Raw genomic sequence first — 25,761 nt, 5'->3', positions numbered from 1 at the left:
ATAAATAAAAAATAAGTATTAATAAACTGTTTTCATGGTATCATAACCCATACCGAAATTCAAACCCAAAACTCTTAGAGTTTCTATAACAACATTGTGTAACTGCCACATTTAATTTAATAATTAGGATAATATGATAGATCGAGTAGAGAGACTCATCGATTATTCCCTGCAAAAAATATTCTGGTGCTGATATTAAATGTCAAATCTAAGATTATTTTTGTGATCTGTTTATTCATTTTTATTTATTTATACATATAATATTTATACATATAATATACATAATATCGATGAATACATAAATATGGAATATCATGAAAACAACTTGTTTAACTCACGCAAGGCCCTTAACAATAAAATCAGCATCAAACTGCGATTTAAAAAAAATACACGGATTTTTTTTTGTTTACTATGTGTGAAAATTGTGAAATGTTTGAAATGTCACAACTTTTTTGTTTATTAGTTTACCATCGCCAAATTTTGATGGTAGATAGCTAATAGAATGGACCGTTTTCCCTAAAAAACGTTCGTAAAAAGATAGGGTTTTGAGATATTTGAATTTTTGTGACAAAAATGATATTTTCTAAAGCAAAAAAATATTTTTTTGCGGTTTACATTTTTTTAAGAATCATCATTTAGTTGTCTAACTTTGCTGAAAAAATCATAACAATCGAACATTCCGTTTTTGCTGTGCAGCTCTTTGAATATTTTTGAACCATTTTCACATACACACTTTTGAAAAGTTAGTCGTGACTCAATAAAAAGATTTGATATCGAAAAATGACGATTTAGATGAAATTGAAAAACTGTGCAAAGTTTCAACTCAATAGAAAATCATGAATTAAAAATTGTGTTAAATTTTGATGCAGTTGCTTGGAATCGCTCGTCCTATCTATTATATTATTTTGACACTTTTTTCGCCTAACCTACATAATTTTACGTCTAGTTTTATTAAGGCTTTCTCAAACATGGTAAATATAAGTGAATACCCGAAAGTCGTTTTACCCCGGGGGTGTTTTGGGGCCTCTTCCCCTACGCGGCGCAAAGCGTAGTTGATAAAGCGTTTTGGTATTCTGTCGATGCGGTCAATTCGAGCATATCGTTGGCCCTAGCGATGGTAACTGAGTAACTTACTCTCCCAATAGAGGAGCGACTCCTGTTTTCATGACTTAGAAGGAAACCGAAATCGTGAAATGGATTCTAGCGAGGGCCGCAGCGGGATTACAAGTCGGTTAAAAACAGGTTCGTTTCTATTTAATTTGACTAGAACCGACACTTGCTTAGGTACATTAGGCTATTTCGTATGTTACCAGTTTTGCCAAATTTTACAAAAAGGAGTCTGGCTTCAAAGATGAAACGCCAAAGCGTGATTGGTAGAGACGTTTTCTTGCACGCCACTCAGAACTGTCAAACAGAACAGCCAATACTTTTGCTAAAAAGAGGGTTATCACGGAGGCCAACATCAGACAATGGTTTGATGGCATACTCAAGTACCTCGAAACGAACGGCTAAGACGGTTTAGGCCTTGACATCGAATAACGATAAGGAGAACTAGACAGTTTTAATTTCGGCATCTGCAGCAGGCGTTCTCGCTCCTCCATTGGTGCTGTTCCCCTACAAAAGCAGAACTCCAGGCAAAATTGCGTGTCACGTTCCGAAAGGTTGGTCTGTTGGTCAATCAGATTCGGGATTGATGAATTCAAATACATTTTTGAGTTCATTCACATAACATATGTGTAACTCAGGTAGCAAAAGTTGCACACTTATAACAGATTGAATGTGTTATACGGAACATCGAAACGTCAAAAGATATGGTATAACAGTATTGAATTAGCAAGGGGTCGCGTGATTTTTACTGTTTATCTGATTATTATTCACACCAAAATTAGCTACATTTTTTTTTCGATTACAACGTGGTGGAATAAAATTGAATAGTAAAACTCGTCTTATGACAGGACATTCCACAAAAAAGGCTTAATAATTTTCTTATTGTTTTACAGTTTTGTAATCCAATTCTAAATAATATCTCTAAATAAATAATAAAAATTAAATCGTATCCACATAACTCGAAAACGGCTGGATGGATTTTCTTCATTCCTTCAGCAGATTCGTTGTCGTTTCCGACGGGCTTATATGATATATCCTCATGCGAAAATAATGAGATTCGTACGAAAATTTCGCATGGGCAGTTCACAACGCACACTTTCGCCTACTATGCAGTATAACGTCTGCCGGGTTGACTAGTTGGTAATAAAATTTACCGATTTTGAGGAAAGACAGCTCGTATTGTATTCGTATATCTTGATGTCACCGTTAACCGGTCACTGTGATTCAGAAAAGTAAGCAGCAATGCAACTCTAGTCAACCATTGCAAGCCGAATATACATTGCACTTGCCACGAGCTCATGCGGAATTTATTGACATTTTTGGATAAGGTTCGAGTAGCACAGGTTCGCCTTAGTTAACGAGTTGGTAAAGTGGCAGTGGAAATCACTGCTAGAATATCAAGATGGAGATATAGGATATGAATGGAAACGACATGGCGTATGAGTCAGAAGCGGTAACAATATGACTACCAAGCCCACTAGATACTGAACAACAAGAAGAAGAAGACGCACATAGTAAAGAAACTCTCTGGTATTGAGCTAAAATCTTTCTTTCTGCCAAAGAATCGAACTAGTTAACATAGACCATTGGTTCATTGAATATAAAAATGATTACAGTCAAACCTCCATGAGTCGATGTTCTATGACTGGATGTCGGCTCATGGAAACAAATTATGCCATATGAAAACAATATTTTCTGGGTTACTGTGATGGTCCCTCTAAAGAGCTTTTCAATGATTTTCTATTCCACATCTCGATATTTCTATGAATCGACTGATCCTTTAAATATCGACTCATGAAGTAAGTAATAACACCAGTAACACCAAACTTTTGAATGAAGTATTACAATATTGGTTCACAATATCAGTGTTTTGCTGTTTGAACAATAAATGTAATCAATATTTCCCCTTATCGGTACAAATTTGTAAACGTTATTACCAGAATACTATCAGCAATTTGTCAAGTTATTCAAATTAACTTAATGCTTAGTTAAAGCGTATTAAGTAAATGAGTGTTGAAACAGCTTTTCAATTCTCAAAATGATCTGAAACATTGTTAATATAATTCCTTTTTATTCCAAACTAAAAACACCTCGCGACGCCGTCTCACGAGTTTGCTTTCGTATACTTGGTTTATGATTTAGGTTAGAGGATATACATATATTCAACATTGCAGTCTATACGGAATAAAAGTATAAACAAGAATGACATCTAGTCAATAATAAAACTTTTATTTTGAAAACTGTTTGGTTTTTTTCTCATTTCATTTCGCAACTCATTTTTGCAACTTGAAAACCAACATTGGCGTATCCCTCGCCATCCTTTTGAAAAAACCGAAAACTGCATATCTACAGATTAGTTTCTAATGTAGTACAGTTTTAAACGACATCTTAATTAACACTTTTTGAAAAAACTTCAATTTTCTTCAATTCATACACAAACATATTGAACCAGTTTTAGGATCATTTCATTTTCGATACTAGTAATCGGTAGAAAAAAGATATTGTTATAAAATCGCCTGAAAATAGCTGTTTTAGATAAAGAAAATGTCGATATTGATTTTATATGTTGTCCATTGTTGTGAGAAGCGCAGAAGAGATTTGTTTTCGGATATTATCTCCCATATCTCGATAATGTTTAAAATATACGCATGCTAAAACTGAATTTCTCCACACATCGGTTGTCTATCCCGACCTTTGTACTCTTTGAAACAAAGTGTTCTAATTTTCTGATCATATGGTATTTGTTTACATTTGAGAATGACAGAACGATGTTCCCGACGCTCGTTATAACAGTTTTGGCCCACCGAAAGGGGTCAACTTTTGATGGGATCTTGTTCGAAGATCCACTTATGTTATGTGGTTCATTCCAAATGTTTTTTTTTCGCTGGACTGTTGAGTCTAATATAGAGTTTCCGATAATTCTTTTTGTTGACGGATACTCATCTCACGCTACTTATGAGACAGTAGAGTTTTGCAAGTCAAAACAAATAGTTCTGGTTTCCCTTTTCCCGACAATGTAGCATTTTTTGCTCCGATAAAAACAGCATGGCATGCCGAACTGAAAAAGTGAAGATTTGATCATGATGGTGCAATGATTACCCGGTGTGAGTTTGCGCCTCTTTCAGAAATAACATTGCAGAACTTGGCTGTCATAGAATCGTCTCTTATCAATGGCTTCCGTAAATGTGGATTGTATCCTTTTGACGCCGTAGCCACCGATTATTTATCATTTCTCAAATCCGCCGAAAAACCATCGTCAATTCTTGAAAACTACCTTCCATTACCACCGCTTCAAGAAGAAGAGCAGGTGCAGGTGCTCTTTGGAATGCCACAACAAGAAATCAATCCAACAATGCTGCAATTTCTAGGAATAAGTTTCTTTGGCCCGGACCTGTTGAAGACACTAATTTATTCTATCTCTGGCGGAACACAGTGGACGAGGTGGAGGGGCTACCGGAGTATATGATAATTGATTCTCCATTCGTAACCATTGATGAAGATCTTTAAGCCTTTGATGATACTCAGGTTACATTGAGGAATTCGAATTCGTGTAAATGTTTGATTTGCAGAACTAATCTATTTTGGCACTATTTCGCCGTTCAAAGATTCGTCGTAAGTAAATTTCCAAATTTTATGCCGCCGACTGACACCAATTGCAAGAGAGTTCGTGGGGCAACGTGCCCACACATCATCTATTTATCGACTTCAAAGCCGCAATTGAAACAATCGATCGGGACCAGCTATGGCAGATAATGCACGAAAACGGATCTCCGGATAAAATGATATGGTTGATCAAGACGACGATGGATCGGGTGATGTGCGTAGTAGTAAGCCAAATAATCTCTGGCGCGTTTCAAATCCAATAAATAGCCACTGATCAGCAAGTGTTTTTTTTTTAAAGCGAATTCGAATCTAAAGAATCGATCTCCGGTGTTTATATAAAGACAGGAACAACGTATTCGACCAGAGGTCGTACGGACTGAACACTTAACACCAGCACGATTGAAGTCGCTAACCGCACGGCCACGAAGCTCCACACAGTTCATAGAACTGTGAATGACTGACTTAGAAGGCAAACTTCTTAGATGGCCTTTTCTTAACCCTATGAGGTTCGATTTTTTTTAGAATTTTCTCCAGAATTTTAAGAAGAAAAGTAGTTTCTGGTCTATATTTAACCCTTTCAGGACGACTTTTTTTACATTGATCTAACGTACAGATTTGGGTTTTTCCGCTCGATTCTGCCCAAATTTGTATAGATAGAACTAAAAAAGGTGATTTTCAAGAAAATTATTTAGCTCTTTTTTAGTGGAATGTTTACGCTGTCATAAGACGAGTTTAGTACAATTCCATTTAATTCCACTACCTCGTATTACATTTACATATATGTACATATTTCGACCTCAACTGTAAGATCTTCTCCAATGTCTCATACTTGACTCGACCAAGTCGAGTTCGTATTCAAGAAAACTAGGTTTGAACCAGATTGGGTAAATGCCGACGATTGGTACATTGCAAAAGTCTTGATTGATTTGGTAGATACCGTGGGCTGAACTTGATATCGTTTTGGAGTACCTTGAGCATCTCGTATTCCTGAAATTTAATCACAGGCATAACGTTCAGGATGAGTAATCAAACAATGTGATTTGGGATTCAAATATGCCAGATTCATTTGCATGCTCTCAATAGCGAAATCTTCTAAAGATGTCGGATATCTGGGTCTTCAGGGTATAGTCATACTTAACCCCTGACATTTTTGCTGCAAAGCCAACATCTTGGTGGAACTGTTGAAGAAAGTGATGACCTGTCTCTCTTCTGTGATTTTACACAGCCAATCTAAAATGCTGGCCATATATGACCCATTCGTCCTGATTCAGGACTCCTGAAAGGGTTAAAAAAGGCACAGTTTTTCAAAGTGCCCCGGATATTTCGGGTTTATTGTCAAATCGCTCTACAGCACTGATAGTGCTCTTAGCATGTTTCAATAAAAGGCTAAGGAAAGACTGTATGACGAATTCGAAGGATTCGCTGCTTGCCTGGACGTGCCGGAGCTTCGCTTTAAAATAATTTTAAATTCAAATTTTATAATGCATGCAATGGTCTAAAAAAAGGATCTGCGAAAAAACATTTAATTCCATTTTGTTTCTTTTACTTTTGATCCAACCAACATGAATCTTATATTTTTTATTTCGTTTCGAAACAAAACCGAACCCTCAATGATGAATATTATCAGAAAATCTTTCAAACCTTCTTAGCACCATATTGTGAGAAGTACGAAAATTTAAACATAAAACCTTTTAAGTAAAACACAGTGAAAATCATAGTCCTATTAACCAACTCGTAGAATCAAGTGTCTCCTTTCAATTAAATTGATCTGGTAAGCGTTTTTCAGCCATTAAGTGTTTTTGTTTTGAACATTTTGTATGACATTTCTGCATTTTTCAACTTTTCACATTTTTTCCTACTAAATTATGACCAACCTTGCCAGTTGAGCAGTTTGTTCTGCGGCAGCAAGAAGCAGAACCACAATCCCGGATTTCACGAACTTCTGGGCCCTATTCGAAATACGTCAAATTGCGCACATCAGACAATGCCAAAAAGATGGATGCACAATAAAAAGAAGAAAAATAAGAAATACCTTTGCTCAGGTTTGACTAACTACACATATCTATGGTTGCTACTCCGTGATTGACCAGAATCAGTGAAATTGCACAAAGAATCAATAATGATTGACTGGGATTGTGTGCAAGTTTCAGTGACTCAAATTTTCGAATGCAGTCAGTCAGTTAGAAGAGGAAAGGAATATTGGTAGATGATTTTTACTATTTGCAGACTGTGTTTACCTCTACGTCTCCTCAAGAACCACATGAAGGATTATCAGTTAGTCGGTAGGCATAGTTGGATCTGGATTTCTCTGATAATCGCCATATTTTTACACAACTATTTAAGCTAGCTATGATTCGACTACATGAAGCAGTACTACCTACCCGCACACCGAACAAGAACACGATCAAACGCATATTAGGGTAAAAGACCCAATAGTGGAGGCAATAAGCACGCGCAATCACTGTTTTATCACTTACATCTAAGCGATACTGCATTTCACTTACCTTGGAGGTGTAACCAAAAGCCCATAAACACTATTTTAAGCGAAATATATTCTGGTCGCAACGTAAACTATCACTGCTGCTTAAAATCCATCCTCCAATTATTGGTACCATGTTCCAATAGTTGCGGTATTTTTTTTACTCGTGTTCCTATAGTTGCGAATCCCATTGTTTTTGTATGGGACTCGCAACTATAGGAACACTACCGCAACTATTGGTACAAAGGCCAGAAAAAAAAATGTATTTGAGGATAATTTACCTAATTCAAGGATATTGCTAGATTGTTTTCGTTTATATTGTATGCTGACAGTTCAACTTATTGATCAACAATGTGGGTTGCTATGTTTAATGTGTAGATTCCCCAAAAATTACACTACCGCAACTATAGGAGCATCCACGACTAACGGAACTTTTACTCTAATTGATTTACTTCTCGACCGTACAAAGAATAACGATACCAGATCGTTAGTAGTGACCATGAGCCTAGCATGAACACTCCTCACCATGCATGCACGACCGGCGGCAGGCGTAAAGCAAACATGCATTGTGATGTTTTTTACACTTTTATAATTTATTTCCAAATATTTCTTCGATATAATAATCCAATTTATTTAATTCCACGTATTTCATAAAAAAAACTAATTCAATCTTTTCCTCCTTTTTCCGAATCCTCACTCACCTTTTTCCTCTTTTACTCCAGCCTCTCAGTGGTCTCCACTCTCTTCCGGAAGGTCTATCACAACGCCCCCCCCCCCAGCAAACACAGCGACGGGCATGAGTCGATGCGATTGCTCATGGTATTCCTTCAATTAACCACGAAATGGTTTCAGTAAGCTGATATGGAAAAATCCCCGTTCCTTTCCAGTTGAAGGATTCTCCAATACAAATACATCAGGACGTAGGACTTTAGAGACAACAAACGGCCCCTCATAGACGAAGAAAAACTTTTTGGTTACTGCATCTATTGTGGACGATGACGGGTTCGCTTTTACTAACACATAATCCCCAGGCTTGAAGAAGGTTGTCTGTGGCGGGGTATTCCTATTTCGTTTCTTGGCAGCCAGCGTCAAATGAACACGTATCTGATCCAAATCGACCTGTATTGGGTCGTTTGGTGATATGCGTAGGAAATCTTGAACCGCATCATTTGGTGTTTTTCCTAGTTGAATTTCAATTGGAGCATATCCCGTTGATTCATGTTCGGCTCCGTTAATCCAGTTGGCAAATTTCGTGAGCATTGTTGACCATGCTTTATGATTATGCTGACAATATGTACGACAGAGTCTGGAGAGTTCTCGCATTGTTCGTTCCACCGGATTTGCTTGTGGATGTCTTACAGAGGTGTGAATTAACCGTATGCTCAACTTCTCCATCGTTTGAACCCAATAACTGGATGTAAATTGACTGCCTTGATCGCATAACACCGCCGAAGGGGTTCCGTAAACGTTGAAGTGTTTTTCCATCCGACAACACAAAACCTTGGCTGTTGGTGCTTTGATCGCGTACAAGGTGACGAACTTCGAAAACACGTCGATAACCACTAGTACATGCCGTACTCCTGCTACACCGGGTGGAAGCGGTCCGAACAGATCGATAGACAACAATTCATTAACTTCAGAGGGAAGAATACTTCTTGTAGTTCCAGCTAAAGTGTTATTAGCTGGTTTGGACAATTGGCAAATCCGGCAATGACGAACATATTCCTTGGTCTGTTTCCTCATTCCTTTCCAAAACACGGACTTTTTCATTCGACTATACGTTTTGTTAACTCCAAAATGTCCCAGATGATCATGAAAATATCTCAGAATTCCATCCGTTGACGCTGCTGGTATAAGCAGTCTCCAAACATTCACATGTTTCACTAATAGAAGTCCGTTTTCTCGACGATAGGTACACATGGGTCTATCTCGTAGGTCTCCTTCCACCATATCGCTGAACTCTTGAAGCAGAGGATCCTCCTTTTGTGCCTTTTCCTTCCTTTTCCAACACTGATCTTAGTTGTTGTTCTTCCGGGGTAAGTCTGGCCAGGGTAAAAGTGTACTTCTGTCTCCCGATTCCAATTGACCTTCCGGATGTCGGGAAAGCACATCAGCCCACGTATTCTCGCTGCCTTTGCAATGCACGATTTCGAAATCAAACTGTTGAAGAAACAAAATCCACCTTGTGAGCCTAGCGTTGAGCAAACGACACTTCTTCAAGAAGATCAAAGCCCGATGATCGGTAATGATCGTGAAGCGTTTTCCCAATAAATACTGGCGCCACTTCGTGACAGCCCAGATTATGGCCAGTGCTTCCAATTCCGTGGCTGTATAGTTGATCTCTGCAGGTTTTAGGATGCGGCTGGCGTAGCTGACTACTCGAACTTGATTGCTCTCACCATGTTGGAAAAGGACAGCCCCTACCCCGGCGTATGAACTGTCGGTTTGCAAATTGAACTGTTTCCCGGAAATAGGGTACTTCAAGATTGTGTGTTCCAGAAAAAGTATCTTTACTAGATCAAAAGCACAAGTTTGCTCCTCTTCCCATTTCCAGCTGACACCTTTCTTCAACAGGTCATATAGTGGCTTTGCAGTAGCTGCAAAATTGGGAACAAAACGAGACACATAACTGACTACACCCAGAAAACCTTTTCAGACTTGGGCCTTGGAAAGTTGGTAATCGCTGAAACTTTTTTGGGATCTACTGAAACTCCATCTTGCCCTACAACATGTCCAAGAAAATCAACTTCCGATTGCGCGAAAATTGACTTACTGGCGCTAATAGTCATATTGGCTCTTCTTATCCTCGTCAGGACCTTTTCCAAATGTTGCAAATGTTCTTGAAAAGTTGTTGAGCTGATCATCACGTCGTCCAAATATTTTTCAATGAATTCGAGAACCTCAGTTCCCAGTACTATGTCCATCGCTCTATTGAAACTGGCAACCAATGTACAGAATCCAAAAGGTAGCACGTTATACACGTAAGTACGAGAATCAAACATGAATCCGGTATACTTGCGGTGCTCTTTTTAATGGGAATTTGCCAATACGACGCCGTAAGGTCGATTGTTGAGAAAATTTTGGCCCCTTCAAACTTTTGCAGAATCCGTTGCACTTCCGGTGGCTTTTCATTATCCTTAACCAGGACTTTATTGAGCCTTCGGGCGTCCAGGCAGGTCCGCACCTCGCCATTTTTCTTCGGTGTAACCACCAGAGGATTTACATACGATGTCGGAGCTCGAGAAATAATGCCCCAATTCTCCATCTGTCGAATTTGCGTTGCTACTTGTTCCATATAACAGTATGGTATCGGATACTGTTTCACGTTGAAAGGAGTCTCATCCGTTAAAAAGATCTCATGTTCGTATAGTGCTGTACACCCCGGGGTATCCGAGAAAACGTCTTGGAATTCCTCGAGTAGTGTCCTCAGATCCTTCCTCTCTGATTCGGTCAAGTTTGCGTACTTCACACCATTCTTATCCTGTTCCTCGATCGTCTTCAACTGACTAACCAGCGACTCATTGTTCAGCCTTTGCTCCCGTTCAGAAAATGTCACTAAGACCTCATCATTCTCGGAACGTAGCAAAATATCTTTAGACTGGTGACAAATTTGGGCTCCTGTATCGTGCAAAAATATTTCTCCAAGAATGAGGTCACAGTAAAGGTCCTTGACGATCACCAAAATAAGGTCATAAGGCTTTTGTATTTGACCTGTGACGAAAATTTGCGATGATATTTTGCTGCTTTTCTTTCCCATAGCTCCTCGAACCAATGTGTTTGTGACAGGAAATTCTTCCATTTCTACCTTTGCTGCGACCAGGCGGTCAAAGAGGTGCTGTGATATACAGTTGATTTCACTGCCCGTATCAATCAGGCCCAGTACGGAAACTTCTCCAAAACGAACTCCAATCTTCGGCGATGGCCGATAAGGAATTTCTTCATTCGCGTCGTCTTGATCATCGTCCTCCAGTAGTTCCTTCAATCCCACAAAAACGCTTGCCGCTGTACGGAAGTTTGCTGCATTACCGTGACCCACTTCTTCTTCAACATCCACTACTGCTGTACGAATTTCCCTGGTATTCTGTCGACCGTTATTGTAAGCTGCATTGTTGTTACGTGTTGCGTTCGTTTGTTCCTCTGGTCGGTTGCGCCAAGAATTCTGCGAAGAACGATACGGTCCGCTATTTCTACCTCCATTATATTGATCCTCTGTTTGCAACAGTGAATAGGCACTAGCAATATCCACGCACGTATGTAGCAAGTAGGACACGTTGCGAGGGAAGTGTCTACTCAACTGTATTACTAGATCCCGTTCCGGAGGGGCCTGGTCAAGATATCGTGCTTTGGTGACCAATGTTAAAAAGTATTCGGTCATCCTCAAACCAAGTCGAAAATCGTATGACCCATACATTAATTCATCTCGAACGAGTCGTTGAGCACGTTGTCCCCAATATTGTTCTCTGAAGTATTGTTGGAATTTTCCGTAGTCAGCTAAGAGGTATCCGAACCCTCTAGCCCATGTTCTTGCTTCTCCTTCCAGGCATGACAATGCCATTTGTAGTTGTTCAGCCGCTTGTAGTTCAAAATTATCACAATAGACGTGAAATTCCTGTAAGAACTCCACCAGCGGCAGTCATTGTAGTTACCGTTAAACCTTGGTTTCTGTAGACTATTAGCAGTAATACCGCGGCCATTCACTGGCATCGACATTCTAACTGATCCGTAGCCACTGTAGCAGCCGGGCACTGTTCCCATCGGAACCCCGGTATTTCCGGGCCAAGCCGAGCTATTGTTGGTGGTAGGCATTCTCCCAGTCCCATCTCCCAGTGGATTGTAACACGGCCGGGTCCGTTTGTATCGCTGTACGCCCATTCTCCTCTTCTCCGCCTTCATTCACATTGTCTCCATCTATGTCGCCATCGATGTCTCGTCGCTGTTGATCGTGTTCCTCATTGGATTCGTTTGTTTGAACCTCCGTTACTGCAGGTTGTGTTCCCTGCTGACGTGCCCTAGCGTTGGTGTAACCACTTATATGTTGATGTGCATTGGTGGACTGGTCCTCATTTCCCTGCGACGAAGTTCCCGCTAATAGGTTCCGGTAATCGGATCGTGCTGGCATTGGTGGCCGTAAAACTGCTGGTTCCACACCTTGAGGTACGAAGGGAGGCGGCAGTATGGGTTCCCGCGGTGTGGAATTTCGATCGTTCATCGGCAGGTTTTCTTGCATGTTGCCATACGCCCACGGGGGTATGCCGCTAATGTTGAAGTTGGGATTCGGGAACATTTTGCTGATCCAAGGTTCCCTGTAAACCACAGACCAGGTAGATCCAACGACGACGTTTATAAACTAAGGAACGCTACTAACCTTTTCTGGCTTTCACATTAGCCTTGGATAAGTAAAATTTGCTGCTCAATATTCCAATCGTTGTACTTGTCGATGTTCTATATTTGTTTTGCTTTCGTCTTTCTGTTTTTTTATTGTTCCATGTCACATTGACAGTTACCGCTGTCACTGCTAACTCCGAATGTCGCTTCACATCTTTTAACTAAACTGGTATATTTCCAGGTTACGTCTATGATCGCACATGTAGTCCTTTTACACTTTTTAACCGTTTTCAGTACTCAATTATCTTTGTAGCATACTTTCAACTAAATCATCTGCTTTTTTTCCGAGTTTTTTTGTCTCAAACTCCAAATAACTGTCAATCACTTAATTCAGTTCGCCTCATATTGCAGTCGATCCGTCTTTTAACGAATCATCTCGCCGGAGCCTCCAACTGTGATGTTTTTTACACTTTTATAATTTATTTCCAAATATTTCTTCGATATAATAATCCAATTTATTTAATTCCACGTATTTCATAAAAAAACTAATTCAATCTTTTCCTCCTTTTTCCGAATCATCCTCACTCACCTTTTTCCTCTTTTACTCCAGTCTCTCAGTGGTCTCCACTCTCTTACGGAAGTTCCATCACAGCATGTTCTGCCGAATACCAAATAGGATATATTAGATATTTTTCTTCTCTTCGCGACGAAAAACACACGTACTTTTCTTATTTGATGGCTACACAACAAGAAGGAAAATAAGACATACCGTCTAAAGTAGAACAATCCGCGTAGAGAACGGCTTAAAACTCTTACTCTTACTACTCCGCATTAAAAACACTTAAGTTCCATATCCATCGCATTGCGGATAATCGACCTTTATGCGGATAATGCATCAAGATATCCTGTCCGACCTATTGCTAATCATCCTGGAACAGAAAAATCAGAAGGATTGTGTACAAGACACGACAGCAAAGGTAGACGTTGGACAACGTAAGGGCATCGTTGCGATTGATATTTCTGTCGTCACTGAGCGATTGTGTTTTGTACTTTGAAGAAATTTATTTTTTGATCGGCCTTTTTTGTATAGAAAGATGGTCTTAAAAAGAACCGATTTATTCTCAATAATGCGCCTATCCAATAAAAAACAGCAACAAAACCAAAAGAGAATCATAAGAGAAAATTTCAGTAGGGTAACGGTACCAATAGTGGAGGTATTAGTAGATCCACAAAAGAAAATATTTTGAATAAATTGATAACCATGGGAAATTTACTGCTTTAATATCTTAGTCAATAGATAAACTAATAAATTTGCTAACAACAATGAGATAGATGTTATTTAACATCAACAATTACCGAATATTGCTTGCACCACTATGGGTACACTGTTCCTTTAGTGGCGGTAAAATTTAATTTTGGTTCCTATAGTGGTGCTATCCATTGGTTTCTTATGAGACTCGCCACTATTGGTACAGTTGCACCACTATAGGTGCAAGGGAGTCAATTTTGTTAAGGAAAATCATTGTTTTCAATAGTTTTTCAAGCGAAATCTTAAGATAAGTTGCATTTAACAGGATATTTAAAGCATGACGCATCAACTGAAACCATCGTAAACTGTATAAAAATGATAAATCTCATTAAAACCCCACTACCTCCACTATTGGTGCAACCTCCACTAAGGGTACGGTTACCCTAGCAGTTAATACCGATGCGATGCGAAATTTTTTTTTTTGCGACTTCTTCCCACGCGGCGCGCTGGTGATTCTGCTGTCGAAGGGAACTTACTACTTCCGCCAAGCGATTATGATTTGCACTTTGAACAAAATTCGTCTTGGTTTAACCTTTCCTTGTGTAAAATGGTGGTCCAATTTCCAATCACAAACTGCAACAGAACCAGAGCTGAAGCCATGCGAGAGAACATCACTAGAGTGCTGCTGAAACGCTCCAGATGCAGGAACCGCCTTCATGATGTTGGGACCGCTACCGACGTCATCGTTCTGTCCAATGTCCGCTTTTCATGGCCACTCTCCGTCGCCACTTACCGTGAATTCAACAGAAATGACACACTAGCGCGAAACACGGGTTATGCCAAGAGAAAATGAAGTGATGGGCTAAATGGCCCGTCTGGGGAATGCATGAGCGGGATTGGTTGGTTCTGAAATGTCTACTGGGTAAGAAAAGAATTTAAATTTCCAATAGTTCATCGTAAATAATCGAAATTTTTCATGAAAATTTACAAATTGCTGAAAAGTTTTTGGGTCAATTGATATATAAATCTCTAAAATCCATGGAAAAATAAGGGCGCTATTAACGTTCGAAATCATACATAATTTAGGAACGGTCTTCAAAAACCTACGTCGAGCAGAGCCGTTTGATATGTAACACTATGGATCTCTGAGCCTTCTATCAAAATTTCGAGTTTATAGTGATCCAATAGCTTTACGTACACTTAGGAAGCAAAATAAAGCTTCACATGATAAAACATAAAACCAATTGAAAGACTAAAATTCGAAGACGCTTTGCTGAAACTACATACCTACATATAATTCCGCTACAATTTGGAAATCAGTTCACGGAAGTCTACACAACCGAAAATGATTTAAATTTAATAGCATAACTGCAGCGATAAATAACTACTCATCTGTTTGCCTTAGCTAGTTTTCGGAAACGAAACTGATTGTTATCTGTTGCTGCACCATTACGGGCGCGATTCTGGCGGTAATGGAACTTTAACATTTAACCTGTAGAATTCGCTAGCTACCGCGAGGGTTGCTTTAAATAATTTCCAGTAGCTACTGCCGACTCGGTGCCTCACTTACTTACCATTTTCCGGGGTCAGGGTCAATCGGCCGGGATAAGGTGCGGTGCCGTTCGAGAGCGTCTTGGGCAGTTCCCTTACATGGTCCGGTTTTACGGTGACTGTGCATGATTCTAATTCATTTGCCTTGCTGCACATCGATCGTGATAAGCAGCATGCCACCCATAGAAAATCAGCCTTGCGGGTTGGTGAGAAGGAGGAGGATGCCTTGGTTCAAAATTGCATGTTTGCGAGTGCTTATGACCACTCCTTGCACTGGGCGAAAAGCAGTAAAAGAACACACGTACCTACAAGGATTCGAGAGAAAATAACGAAATATTCGTCCTTTACTAATCAGAGAAGTCCTTGTGGTGTGATAAAAACGGTGGTTCAAATGCTGTACCCAAAAAATCAAATCTTACAATTATTTAAATAATCTTGACATACAAAAACTCTCCAAGTCTATGAAAATATGAATATCACAATAGATCTAACAAATTGTCGCAGTGATTAAAATACCCAACGAGGAAAAAAATGAAAATATGAAGCTTTTTATATAAAATCTTTTTAAATACAAAATAAAGCTAATACAAAACTGATAGATTTGAGTATGATGACAGCTTAACGCTGTAACATTTTAAATTTGAATATTCTGTAATTTTATACAGTTGATGCTAGGTTTTAATACAGAACTGTATTAAAATCATACATCCACTGGTCGGATGTATAGACTCAACTAAGTGATGTGTGATGTATTAATTGAAAAAAATAGAGATTCGTTTTAGGACAAAAACAGATTCATCTTTTGTGATTAGCGAGCGTACTACGTAATACGAAACTTCATCTCTCACCAAAACTCGCCCACCTCATGAATTAGCATTTAATTGTAAAGATTTTATGAAATTAACACATGAACAGGCGTGATATTGCGATTACCGATTGAAATTGATTCTTCGTCTAATATTACTTTTTTGGACTGGTTATTATCACAATTTGTGTTGGCCGTTAAACAAATCCGCACTATTAAAAATACTCAGCTCCACCCTTTTTTTCATTTTCTACATTTTTAAATTTTCTATGGAAAAAGATGACTCACCAGCCTGAATACATTAATAACTGATATCCAATTAAATAACTTTCTCCGCCCCGATGACCTAGTAACCCATGTTCAGACAAGTATCGGCTACTGAATAATAACCGTTTTTCCGAAGCAACCTTAACCAACTGTTGATGTTGGTCGAAGCATACCTGCGCTGTGCATGTTACTTCGTCATTACACGAAAGGTGTGCCCCTTTCTAGTCTTTGCATAAAATCCAATCAACCTAAAGGCATACATCACTTCTTGTGAATTTGATAATGAGTTTCTTCCGGAAAAACTGAATGCCAAAAGGGCGTAATGGGTCGAAATTCAAACTACATGTTACACGCCTAAAAATGGAAATAAATTGCTTCCTTTGTAGTTGCTTCCACGTGCGGATCATTAATCATCAGGGTGTCTATAACAAGAACGTGCCTAATCATCATCGGAGCCTTTTGCCTACATTGATAATAAATCTAATACGTTTTTCGTTTATCGTTTCAGGACAATTACAATGTGATACATATTGCTTCCATGTATTCTAGAGAAGATGTAGTTAAATTACTTTTAAATAAGCGTGGCGTCGATCCATACTCGATGGGCGGGGTAAGTACAATGCATTAACCTAAATTCTCGTGTAATTCATTCCTTTCCAATACTTTTAATTAGATGATATTGCGAATTTTATTACCAGCACTCAGCTTGATTATTTATAGTCATAAGGAAATCGAATCCTGCTGTGGTTAAGGAAAGGTGAAACGTTTCCCATGGAAATCTAATCAGAAACATAAACGAATTGTTATCGGTTGATTATTATTTCGAGCATATTTTACCATGTAAGTCACCCAAAGTTATCGTGTTTAACACCAGTTCTTTACACTGTCGTGATACAATTTCCATCACGGGTTAATAAGAAATTAGCTTGAAACGATCAACACACCAATAGACGCGGATCCACTTGTCCCCTCGCACAGCAGTGTTGATGTTATCCGTTCTGCTGAAAGTATCACAACTGGAATAGATAACAAAACTGTTTTGTTCTGTAGGGAAGACGAGTCATGATTAAGAAGTTGATAGATATTCCAAAGTCATGCACTGTTCCTTCTTTCGATGATGTGCTCAATGAACTCCAAAGCTCGAAGCAGCGGTCGTCATCCTAAATGAAGGAACGTTAATACCTTTCCTCCTTTCCTATAGGCATTCCTGCTGTCAAATTTGATTTCGGTTCGCGGGGAAAAGCACCGCAATCCTTTCTACACTGGTATCTATCTATTCCACTCCATTCGGAACGACCTGAAAATTTCCCTTTGCTCCCTGATAGAACAGCAACGAAAAACGACTCAATCGTAGCAGTCCGGGTTGGTGATGTTGAGTCTTCGTTCGGTGCAAATTGAAAACTTTGCTTCAGCTTGGTTCTTGTTGTAGATCAGAAAGGGGTTCGCAACTACATATTTTTCCAGGCTTGCTACACTAGTTATTTCATAACTCTGGACCAACATTCGAAAAGGACGTAACAGTCAAAATCTATTGTTTCCAGTTCATTCTTTGTTTATGTATTAAGCTTTGTATGCATGTATACCAGGAACTGGGAAGAATTATTTTAGCCGTTACGCCCTTTTCAAATGATGGTCGGAGATCGTTGTGTGCTATGGTTGAGATCGCATGTCATGTTGTTTCGCTGCGCGTTTTTCTCATAATTTTTTAGATTAGTGATGGGTCATACATTTTCGACTTTAATGCCGTTCTGGGCGGAAGAATTCCGTAGTAAAAAGTAGTGTCAATTGTGAAATGCGAGCAGAACTCCGAGATTTGAACGGGAACTGGATTCAAGAGGCTCCAATTTCTACCAGTTCACAAGCCCCTTGAAGATAATATCAAGCTTATACATTTGCTAAAGTCTCTGTCCTCTGGATTTGCTGTGATTTGGTGAGATTGTTTCGATTTGTTTGTACTTTGATGTCATTTTGAAAACTATATACTGTAACATGGTCACTATTTTGTATATATTATTTTTAGATTGATTTAATATAATCATGAAATTGTACATTCAACACAGCATTTATTATAATTCAGCGATTCCACGGGAAAAGAATAGGGTTGAAAAAAAAAGTTGTCCAATTTTGCTCAAAATCGCTTGGTATGTTCTTCAGCGAAAAAATTAGACCCGTATTTTTTTTATTTTTTTTATTAGGGTGCCCATATTCAATATAAGGTTACCAGAAAAAATCGCTATTTAAAAAAAAACCCAGATTAATCCACCTAGCAGTGATGATGCCTTTCTCGTGCATTATAAAATATATTGAAAGAATCACATTAGAAAGGTCAAAAAAGTTCTTTAGGGAAATAGATCACATTTTTTCGATCATTTTGCATGTTTTTGCATTAGTTAAAATGTATTGCCACCATTTTCGGAAAAAAAAAAATTTTCGGTTTTGAATTTTTTTTCCAAGGGGGGACCCTTGGGAAAAAACAATGATTTTTCAATAATTCCAAAATGCAATGTCCGATCGAGCCAATTTTCAATAGCAAACAATGGGACCGCATTCCCCGTCGAATGCAACTTGTTGCGAGTAAATCGGATATTGCTAAGTTCCAAAAAGTGTGTCTACAAAATTTGTACACATACACATATACACACACACACACACATACATACATACACACATACAGACATCACCTCAATTCGTCGAGCTGAGTCGATCGGTATATAAAAATAGGCCCTCCGGGCCTCCTATCAAAATGTTGTTTTTGAAGCAATATTATAGCCTTTACGTACACTTAGTGTACGATAAAGGCAAAAATATTTTTAAAAAATCATAACTTTTGAACCACTGGATCGATGAGCAATCTTTTTTTTATGGATCGAAAGCTGCTTACTTCTAGTTCGTACTAAAATATTTGTTCTGGTGTATTGATGTACTCAAATTTGCTAAAATGGTCAAAATATTCGTTTTTATGATTTTCGAAATGTTGGACCACAACGACTATATATTTTTATATTTTTTTTTATGAAAATTCAAACCTTTTTACATAACATATAAAAAAATCAGAAATGTTCATTAAGCCGTTTTTGAGTTACATTTTTTTTTAATTTCAAGTTTTCTGCCCATACACACATGTAATGAATTTTATTCTTCATCACTTCAAAATAACTGTGGAATCATCTCGTTGAAGTTATCAAGCTTATTCCTAATAAATTCATGATAACCATGTTTACAAATCTAGTTTCATTTGTGAAGTAATGTACCCATCAAAAGTGGGGGAGGCTTGTCCAATTCTGACCCCATTAAATGTGAGAGGGTTTACTCAGCCATAAGGATTGCAGAGGCACTCATGCCGAATTTAAGTAGTAGTGTAAACCACGACTGAGTAAACTTAACTATTTTTAATTATTCCACAAAAGGGTCATTTTGAGTGAACCGAACTGAAACTAGAATATATTTTTTTTAGCGTGTAGAATTTTTTAAAATATTTTTAGCGAAGTTGAAAAAAAAAAATCAATTTTGAAGTCCAAAAAACACAATTTCTCCGACTAATGAAATCTACGTTGAAATTCTTTGTGTAATGAATGCTTTCCATTGGTATTATAAAAATTGGCAACCAGCGCTGTTTGAGAGAATCTTGGCTCTGCAATATTGAGGAATTGTAGCTCAAATCTCAAAGCTTTAGACTACAAGCAAGGGTTTTCTTTGATTACCTTCAATTAAAACTCAGCATTTAATTTGATTATTTTGATATGGAAATGCTAATATCATCTTCCAAACTAAGACGCACATGTTCATGATAGAATTAGAGGCGAAAGTATAGAATTGATAGTTCCGTTAGGATACGGCAGGCATGAAGAATGTTTTTATAAAAGTCGATTTGAAAGCGAGCGGAGGGCAATATTTGTGATGGCACATATCACACGACCTTCCTTCTGCCAAGCTCCCGTATGAAGGGGGAGGGAAGAATATCAGTGTGGAAGCTGATATATCTCCACTGGCAAAAGTAAGGTGGTTTGACTTGCTCATACTTGCATCGCGTGCGGAAGGATTTTTCTATCGACGAGTACTGTCTCCAAATTTCTAATATGACATCAGCATTTAGTCAAATAGGATTTTTATTGCACAGTTCTGTTTTCTCATTGCCTCCGTTTCATATCATTGTAAATCGTTTAACTTCACGTAGAAGTAACACACACAAAATCATTAATTTAGTGATTATTTTTATTTTTCATAATTCATCAAAAAATATTACATAGCAAAATTACAATTTAACGAAAACCGTTTCACGATAATGTAAGTTTCATTTTGTGGCTTAAAGTAATGAAACGATTGTGTCCCAGAGATTTGTTTTACACGAGTATAACGGTTCTTTATTTTCTTTTCCATTGCATTGTAATCTTTTTCCGAGAAAAACTCGTAATATATTTTGGAATGTAGTTTGGAATATATTTTGGAATGCAAAAAAGTTCCACTCTGCATTAAAACCGAAGTCCTTGTGCATGTGGCACAAATTGAAAGCAGTCATCTTATTTTTGTATTGACTGCCTGATTCATCAGAAAGAAATGGATATTTTTCAGGTAAGGTAGCTCTTTTTTAATGAACTTCACACAATTTGTTATAAACAGCCGAACGGCAACATGGTTATGTTTAGTAAATTCTGCGATTGCTATGAAGCTTGTAAACTTTAGATCTTGTGCTTCATCCTTATAATATATGGCAAAAGGATGGATTGTGCATTGAGCGTTTGTCCAATGAAAACCTTGTATAGCATCCTGAATAACAAAAGAGTAATTTTCAGAGAAGTCAGCAATTATAATGCAATCAGTTGCTTCCAAATTAATTTTAAGTTGTTTTAAATAGTTTCCTTGTTGCTCTGTAATAAAATTATGCGGAGATAATGCGCTTAATTTTTCTAAAAATCTTTCCACAAACTCTTCTGCATCCATTCGCATTGAATTTAAATGACAACGATCTGTTTGCTTCCATTGTTTAAATTCTAAGGAATCGATATTTTCAAGAAAATTCATCAGGTCATTCTCCAGTACCCGGGCAATGATCACAGGTTTTCAACCAACATTTCTCTGTAGGATTTTCACAAAGTATTTTAAAAAACAAGTCATGATACGTTTTTAAATGGTTATGAATGAGTTTCTTGTCCTCAAGGGTTTTAAACATTAATTTAACTTTCTGATGATAAATGCATACGCAGACAGTATGCGTTCCACTTGAACCAGCCAGAATACAATTTTTTGGGCGGCTGCTGGAAAATATTGAAAATCCAATATTAAAAGTAAAATATTGCTCTTTGAAAATTGAATAAATTTCACGAAGGTTACATAAAAGTATCCTGCGCTGTACAATGTACAGTGTACATGCACTTTTTCTCCTGCATATTTTTAATAACGAAATCCCTTTTCCCAGGACATGCTCTGCTTATCTCGTCACTATTATAAAAGTCCCTAACTACAGTTAGAGTATCATCGCTCAAAGACAACATATTCACTCTGGTCTCCGGTGTGCTCATAAAACTTTTTTCAATCTGTAATTCCTTTGCACGTTGAGCAGTTCGTTGCGAAACACCGAATTATTTCATAATGTTGTATGCAGTCCAATGTATATAAGATAAATTTAGCATCGTCAAATCAACCGAAGTAATGTTAGGGTAATATTTACTTTGTTGTTAATGTGAACTTATTTCAAAATATTAATGTCTACAATAAAAGCACTGTCTTTTTGAATAAAGCGTACAACCAATGAGTGAAATTGAACCGGTTTGGTGTGCTCTAAAATTCATATAAGAAAAACAAAAATGAAATTAATGTTATTACAATATTTAAGAAGTGTGGCAATAAAGTCCTGCTACCCTTCCCGGGCAGAACCCATGAACAGAATAACAAAACATGATATGGATTTGATTGATATAAGAGATAAAAGAACAGGCAACAATATCAAAAATTTGCACCAAAATATCATTTAAATATCAAGATATGCTATGGATAAGAACAAACTAATGGCACATGATATTGATTACTTCTTACAAATAGCATAACTTGATCTCCTTATGATATTTCAGTGCAAAATATTGATATTTTCGTCTGATCTTTTATCTCTTATATCAATCATGTCCATATCTCATTTTGCTATCTAATCAACATTTGATATTATTGAGCTATTTTCGTCTACTCGGGTTGTGGTATTATATTTATTGCACCTCTAGGGCACACTAAAATTTGAGGGATTTGGAAGAAATAATGATAACAGAACAATTATACTTAATAAAACTCCGAGCTGTTCTTCAGAAACCCAAACCGTCGTCCTCAAGGAAAATTGAAGAAGAATTTGAAATTGAATTGTCCATTGTTACTTTCACTTACATTGTCCTCCATTGTCATTTATGTTTAAAATATTCCGTATTCAGACGAAAAAGAAAGTGAAAGAGCGCTTTAATCGGTACACATTCGGTTCACATGATGCCGTTTCTGGTACGACGACAGGTCCTAGAAGAGGAACCGTCCTAAACCCCAGACTACTGGTCTATAGCCAACGGTAGTCAACGGGGTGGGCACGCAAGGCCTCTTTTAGTCCTCGAGTCCCAGGGTCGAAGGAGGTAATTGGGACGTTTTCGGACTTGCTAAAAATCGGAAGCTTGGAGGTTAGATTACAATCTGTTTACTTACGGTAAGTATGGGGGTTACAATGTCAAACTACTTACAAGGCCAACTCGCTGCTCGACGGCGTGCACGAATCGCCGATGGCGATATGGGTCTCGGTTCGATGGATTAGCCAACGGGTGGCTTGGATTGACGGTTCGGTCGACTGATGGCAGGACAGCACGTGCTGGCGGATGACGATAGTCCCAAAACTGGCTTGGCATTGCTGGTCCGGCCGTCGCAGTGGCGGACGGGTGACCTTGTCCTCGATTTGTTGTCGGATGCCCAAGATGGGTCGACAGGTGGTGGTACTCTGTCGCCGGATAACGGATTCCGTTGCACTGGGTAGTTAAGATTAAAAAAAAAGGGTCGACGGATGGCGGAACTCGCCGAATTGCTGACGGATGGCGGAACTCGCCGAATTGCTGACGGATGGCGTGACTTGTTGGAATGGCCGACGGGTGGAGCGATGTGGAACACGCAGGTTCACTGATGAATGGTTCGGCCGACGGATGGCGTGGACGGTTGGAGCTCTGACGGGTAACGTTGTCCTTACACGACTTGCGGACGGATGACCATAATGGGTCGACGGATGACGGAATTCTTGAAATTGCCGATGGAGGGTTCGGCCGACTGATGGCGCGATTCGCCGGAATGGCCGACGGATGGCGCGATGCGTGGACTTGTTCAACGGACGGTAATACTCGCCCAATTTAGCCCAAAGCAACCGGTTTTAGAATGAGTGCAGGCTCTCCAGCCAACAAAACTTTTAACACAATAACATTTCGGAGGGAAAACGCTAACGAACTATCCACTTTGATTACCGAAAAATCGTGCAATTACTTCGGTGATTTCTCGTATTTCCGGTCACAAAGCAATAAGTCCTCACTTATTCTGAGGGCTTCAAGAACTTCTACTCGTCAACTCTGACCTGGACTGTGGAAGAGTGTGATAGTCGATTTGTGTGGCGTTGTGTTTTAATTGGTAATTTATTTTAAATGTGAGGATTTTCTTTAGATATTAATAATTGTTACTTAATGTTCCTTCAGTGTAGGCAAGTTCATCAACCTTAGTAAAAGGTTACGTGCGGTCAAGTTGTGTGTGCGATTCAGGAAAAGAGAAGGAAATTAGTGAAATTGTTGTGTTTAGAATCTTTTTGTTAAAAGTGTCGAATAGCCCTTCGAGAGCAACACCAAACCTTCAACAAACCCCATCGTCGTTAACTGCGCCATCTTTCAGTACCAGTTTGGGACCAACCAGCGACTGGGAACTTCCGTTGCGCATCAATTGACTACACTTGAAGTGGTCGTCGCTATTCTCCACGGGTGACTCCACCATCGCCGCATTTGGCACGGTTGCCGCAATGCCACCATTTCGCTAGCGGTCCGCCGGTAAAAATCTGCAATACAATCAGCATTCGTCCGCTGCCGGACAAAGGTACGTTGAGTACAAAAGACAACCAATTAACCATGCGCATGCGTAAGACTTCACACACTAACACCGATCTCGAAGATCGACGATGATCGATAGTAGAAGATAGACATCGATCGAATTAGAATCCGTACACACACACACACACACTCCACTCCGGGGTGATAATCGTACCATCTACCAGAGCTGCGGCAACACACAAGAGTTGGGAACAGCTTTCACAGCGATGGGCGATGTGTAAAGCCACATTTTTGGCTAGTGGTCGATCAATGTGAGAATATGCCGGTTGAGGTTCAAAGGCTGGTTCTTCAACTTCAGCATAATCAACGTCCAGCTACGAGACAGCAGATTCGCTTTTTTCAGGAGAAGAAACGTTACCTGGAAGAAGCGGAGTGCGAGGAGATGGAACAGCTGTGCCGTTCTGATGATACACGCAAGCTCTATCAGAATCTCAACGTATCCCGCAAGGGCTTCGTGTCGCAAGCCGAGATGTGCAGGGAAAAGGATGCGAGCATCTTGGCGGACGAACGATAGGTGATCGAAAGGTGGAAGCCAAGCAGCACTACGAGGAACACTTAAATGACGCTGAGAGTACAGGCAGGGACAGTCAAGGCAGTGGAGGAGATGACTACGTCTGTTCAGCGGATGATGGAAGTCAACTAGTCCCACACCTTCAGAAAAGTTAAGGATGCAATCCATCAGCTGAAGAAAAGACCAATAAAGCAGCTAGAAAGGATTGTATCGGAGCTGAGCTCATCGATTTCAAGGCGTCATACGACAGCATAGACCGCATAGAGCTAAGGAAAATTATGGACGAGAACAGCTTCCCTGTGAATCTTACCAGACTGATCAAGCAATAATGGTTGATGGTGTACAAAACTGCGTGTTACGATAGAAGGCGGACTCATGGTGAATGCGTCGAAGACAAAGTACATGCTAGTGGACGGAACCGAGCGTGACAGGGCCCACATGGGAAGCAGTGTTACAATAAACAGAGATACTTTAGAGGTGGTCGAGCAATTCGTCTACCTGAGATCCTTCTTGACAGCTTATAAGAATGTTAGTCGTTAAATACGAAGGCGCATCTTCCGAGGGAAGTCGGGCCAACTTGGTGGCCCGGAAGAAATTACTGTCAAAAAAGATTCACACCCGCACCAAATGTGTCATATACAAAACGTTCATAAGAACCTTAGTCCTCTACGGACATGAAACTTGGACCATGCTTGAGGAGGACTTGCAAGCACTCAGAGTAACCAAGAGACGGTTGGTTAGGATAGGACCATAATTGACAGTGTGCAAGAA

General features: G+C 39.1%; 1 protein-coding gene across 3 annotated transcripts in view; it reads left to right on the top strand.

Moving 5' to 3' along the window:
• LOC134212860 (serine/threonine-protein phosphatase 6 regulatory ankyrin repeat subunit B-like) overlaps positions 1 to 25,761 on the top strand; it is a 224,217-nt gene that overhangs the window by 43,732 nt on the left and 154,724 nt on the right. For all 3 annotated transcript variants that reach the window (XM_062691111.1, XM_062691107.1, XM_062691106.1), the window contains exon 3: positions 16,895 to 16,996. In XM_062691111.1, the coding sequence (XP_062547095.1) occupies positions 16,895 to 16,996 (102 nt within the window). The remainder of the gene's footprint in view (positions 1 to 16,894; positions 16,997 to 25,761) is intronic.

Source organism: Armigeres subalbatus, chromosome 2 (assembly GCF_024139115.2).
Source record: "Armigeres subalbatus isolate Guangzhou_Male chromosome 2, GZ_Asu_2, whole genome shotgun sequence".
In the NCBI taxonomy this organism is placed as follows: Eukaryota; Metazoa; Arthropoda; class Insecta; order Diptera; family Culicidae; genus Armigeres; species Armigeres subalbatus.
This window is presented reverse-complemented; position numbering and strand designations above follow the sequence as displayed.